At 29.6% G+C, this 4,499-nt stretch overlaps 1 protein-coding gene across 1 annotated transcript; it reads left to right on the top strand.

The window, feature by feature from the left end:
• The first annotated feature begins 1,199 nt into the window (after positions 1-1,199).
• LOC131636929 (isoleucine N-monooxygenase 2-like) lies at positions 1,200-3,160 on the top strand. Its single transcript, XM_058907509.1, has 2 exons — positions 1,200-2,166; positions 2,364-3,160. Exons 1-2 carry the CDS (start codon positions 1,213-1,215, stop codon positions 2,994-2,996), a joined length of 1,587 nt encoding a protein of 528 aa, XP_058763492.1. The 5' UTR covers positions 1,200-1,212; the 3' UTR covers positions 2,997-3,160.
• The last annotated feature ends 1,339 nt before the right edge of the window (positions 3,161-4,499 follow it).

Here is a 4,499-nt window from a genome sequence, read left to right as displayed (position 1 = left end):
TATATATATATATATATATATATATATATATATATATATATATATATATTACTTTTATTATCTATCTATATAACTCATAACTAATGCAATGTTTACAATATCTAAACTAGAGTTTATTCAAAAATATGGTTAATAGAATTGCTTTTCAAATATTAAAAATTTCCAAATAATAAATATTTTTTTCAGAAATAAAAAGTTTGAAAATTTTATTTTTGAAAAAGATAATTACTTTTTTTTTCATATGATTCTTTTTATAAAATTAAATAACTGGTTTTAAAGAAGTTTAAAATTACAAATTAGTTTATAAATATGACTGGTTCTAATCTAAGCAATGAATCTAATATTAAAACAAGTGATTTTTTTAATTTTCTATCTCTACGGTCTTAACAAATTATAGTCTATATCATGAATACAAATTCTAAAGAGGTAATCAAACGATTTAAAGAATTTTTCTTATTTTATTTTTCTATTTATATAATAATTAACCATACATTGTATATACATGTAAACAATGTATCAAACTTTTACAGCATAAGCTTAATCTCATCCACCAATACAAAGTTTTAAAACACATGTACAATGTATTTGATTTAAATTTTAAGAAATTCTGATATGAGTAAAAGAAATATATATTTTTAGAAAAATAATAAAGGCTTAATTGTAATTTTGGTCTCCTGTTTTTTTTTTTTTTGGGTTTTGGTCCTCCTATTTTAAAGTCCCAAAATTTTAGTCCCTATATTTTAGTTTTTTGAGGATTTTGGTCTCCTTACAAATTCAAAGGCAATTTTAAATAAGATGACGCTCATATTGATGATGTGTAAGTTCCAGTTCAGATGTGAAATATTAAAAAAAACTAATTTTATTTAAGATTTATGTTGAACATGTCATCAATGTAAGTTTCATTTCTTTAAAAATTACCTTCGGATTTGCAAGGAGACCAAAATCCTTAAAAAACTAAACTAAATAAACTAAAATACCGGATTTTAAAATTGGGGACCAAAACAAAAAATAATAATAATAATAATAATAATAATAATAGGGGGACCACTGCAACTAAGGCAATGATAAAAGATAAGTTCATTCACAATTAATGCACCTTAACAATGACAACATAAATTTAAAATAAAAATGTTGAAAATATAGTATATATAAGAAGCATAAAGTGCACTACAAATCATCATTTACATTCACATTTACCCACTAGCAAGAATCATGGAACCTTTGATTGTCTCTGATCAAATGTCACCAACATTTTGGTGTCTCATAGTCACATTACTTGCTTTTACACTCTTCATGAAACATCGCAGTAACAAAAGTTCTGAAAAACCAAAACTCCCTCCAGGTCCTTCACCTTGGCCTATAGTAGGCAACATTCCTGAAATGCTTGCAAATAGGCCAACGTTTAGATGGATACAAAAAATGATGAATGACATGAACACGGATATCGCATGCGTCCGTTTAGGTAGTGTTCATGTCATTCTAGTGAGTGATTCTACAATTGCACGTGAGCTATGTGTGAAACAAGATGCAAATTTTGCATCAAGACCTAGTAGTTGGTCTAATGAGTATGTTACTACTGGATATTTAACAACAGCACTCACTCCTTTTGGAGAACAATGGAAGAAAGTGAAGAAACTAGTTCTTAATGAATTAGTTTCACCTCTTAGACATCAATGGCTTCATGAAAAAAGGGTGGAAGAAGCTGATAACATTGTGCGTTATATTTACAACCAATGCACTAAAATTGGTGGTGGTGGACTTGTGAATGTGGGAGTTACTGCACAACAATACACTGGAAATGTTGTTAGGAGGTTGCTTTTGAATAAAAGGTACTTTGGAAATGGTAGTGAGGATTTTGGACCTGGCTTAGAGGAACAAGAATATGTGGAAGCAGTTTTTACTGTTTTGCAATATCTTTTTGCTTTCTCAGTTTCTGATTTCATGCCATGTTTGAGGGGCCTTGACGTGGATGGCCATGAAAGGATACTTAAGAAGGCTTGTAAGGTTATGAAGAAACATCACGATCCTATCATTGAAGATAGAATCCAACAATGGAAGAATGGGCAAAGGGCAGAGAAAGAAGATTTGCTTGATGTTCTTATCTCACTCAAAGATGATAACAACATTCCACTTTTGACTGAGCAAGAAATTAAGTCCAATGTTTTGGTATATAACTTACACTACTATTTTCATCTCATTTTAATTCTTTAAAGTTAAAACTTTAGGATTTAGGGTTTAGATATTTAATTATTAATTTTTATTATAAATAAATTATATGGAAAACCTCAGTACAAATAGAAGCTATAATTTATATTTAAGATAGTTTTTAAATTATAAATTTGATGTCTTGAAATTTTTGACAGGAATTGACACTTGCATCAGTTGATAATCCATCAAATGCAGTAGAATGGGGACTTGCTGAAATGATAAATCAACCTGAGCTACTAAAAAAAGCTGTAGAAGAATTGGACAATGTAGTTGGAAAAGAAAGGCTAGTACAAGAATCTGATTTTCCTAAACTAAACTATGTGAAGGCTTGTGCAAGAGAAGCTTTTCGTCGTCACCCGATTTGTGATTTCAACCTTCCACATGTTGCAATGAAAGACACAGTTGTTGTGAACTACTTTATCCCAAAAGGGAGTCATGTGTATATCAGGAGACAAGGAATTGGTCTAAACCCTAGAATTTGGAAAGATCCACTCAAGTTCAATCCAGAACGACATCTTAAGGTGGAAGGATATAATCTTAATTTGTCGGAACCTAGTTTGGACTTGGTAACATTTGGTACTGGAAGGCGTGGATGTTCAGGAGTCATGCTTGGAACTTCAATGACTGTTATGTTGTTTGCGAGGTTGCTACATAGCTTCACTTGGAGCGTGCCACCAAATATGTCCAGCATTGACCTTTCTGAATCTCATGGTGGAACCACCAAAGCTGTGCCACTTGTGGCAGTTGCAGAGCCAAGGTTGCCGCCACATGTTTATGGTTTATATTAATTTAGTGATCTCACCAAGTTTTGTGAGTTAATGAGTGCAAAAAAATAAATACACGTGTCTATGGTCAAACTTGTTATGTTATTTAATATTTTTGATTGAAAAATGTTCAAACTTGTTATGTTATTTAATATTTTTTACCTAAAAATAATAGTCACGTCAAAATTCGGTTATAAAAAAGGTGATTTCTTATCTACCAAACCATATATATTGAGTAGAGTTACCTAAATGAGTTGTCAAATATATAAATATCCATGGGTTAATTTTGTGTCATTAATATTACAAATTAATAATTCTAGTTAATTGCAAATTTACCCAAATGCCATTAATTATAGTTTTCATTTCCAATTTAATTTTGCTATATAAGAAGTGAATCAGTTAATGGCTAATAAGTTGTCAGAACAAAGTGTATCATCTTCTAATATTTGTAATAAAAAGTCGTTACTACTTTTTTCATTGGCAAGATATTTAAAAATAAATATTCATTAAATGCATGCTTATTCAATTCTTTTTGTCTCCCAACACAAATGCATCATACACAAATGCTTATTCTGTTTTTTTTGTCTCCCAAAACAAATGCATGCAACTCATTAAATGTAATCTGACATATTATGATGCATTGTCCCACAAAAATTGTACTTTCCAATGCATGCTTTTCGATTTCTTAATATTGTTTGGTCAATTCGCAAATCTGACACGTATTCACACAAATATTATGGAGCTCTTTCTTAATTGCATAAGATTCAAATTCCTTATTCTTTCTGTCTCTTTCAATGTGAAACCAAATTTGCATGCTTTTTATTTATGTTATTATATTATAGATTTAAGATATTTCTTGTTATTAATATTTTTGATGAAAATGGCCAACTATAAAAATAATAACTTATCATTTATAAATTATTAAATTAAATTAGATATTAAATAAATTAATTGAGTCGCCTATAATAAATTATAACCATTAATTTTTAAGGATAAATTAAATTTTATTATCATCACTAAATTTAACGTTTTAGATAATTCTTTAATTTTTTTAAGATAGTCATGCTTGGAACTTCAAAGACTGTTATGTTGTTTGTCAGGTTGCTACATAGCTTCACTGGGAGTGTTCCACCAAACAGGTCGAGTATTGACCTCTCCGAATCTCATCGTGGAACCACCAAATCTGTGCCACTCGTGGCAGTTGCAGAGCCAAGGTTTCTGCCACAAGTTTATGGTTTATATTAAGTTTGTGATATCACGAAGTTTATTCAATTAATGAGTGCAAAAAAAATAATGGCATGTGACTATGGTCAAACTTGTTATATTATTTAATATTTTTGACTGAAAAATAATAGCCACTTCAAAATTCGGTTATAAGAAAGATGAATTCTTATCTAACCAACCATATATGTTGGGTAGAGTTACCCAACAGAGTCGTCAAGCATATAAATATTTGTTGGTTAATTTTGTGTCATTATTATAAATTAATAGTTCTAGTGATTTGAAAATTTACCCAAATGCATTAAT

Source organism: Vicia villosa, unplaced genomic scaffold, assembly GCF_029867415.1.
Source record: "Vicia villosa cultivar HV-30 ecotype Madison, WI unplaced genomic scaffold, Vvil1.0 ctg.001862F_1_1, whole genome shotgun sequence".
Lineage (NCBI taxonomy): Eukaryota > Viridiplantae > Streptophyta > Magnoliopsida > Fabales > Fabaceae > Vicia > Vicia villosa.
This window is presented reverse-complemented; position numbering and strand designations above follow the sequence as displayed.

What these genes read in the sequence shown, in the direction of transcription:
- LOC131636929 (XM_058907509.1), top strand. Translation starts at nt 1,213, where the DNA reads ATGGAACCTTTGATTGTCTCTGATCAAATGTCACCAACATTTTGGTGT. An exon ending in AAATTAAGTCCAATGTTTTG is followed by an intron (nt 2,167 to 2,363) that starts GTATATAACTTA and finishes AATTTTTGACAG; the next exon opens with GAATTGACACTTGCATCAGT.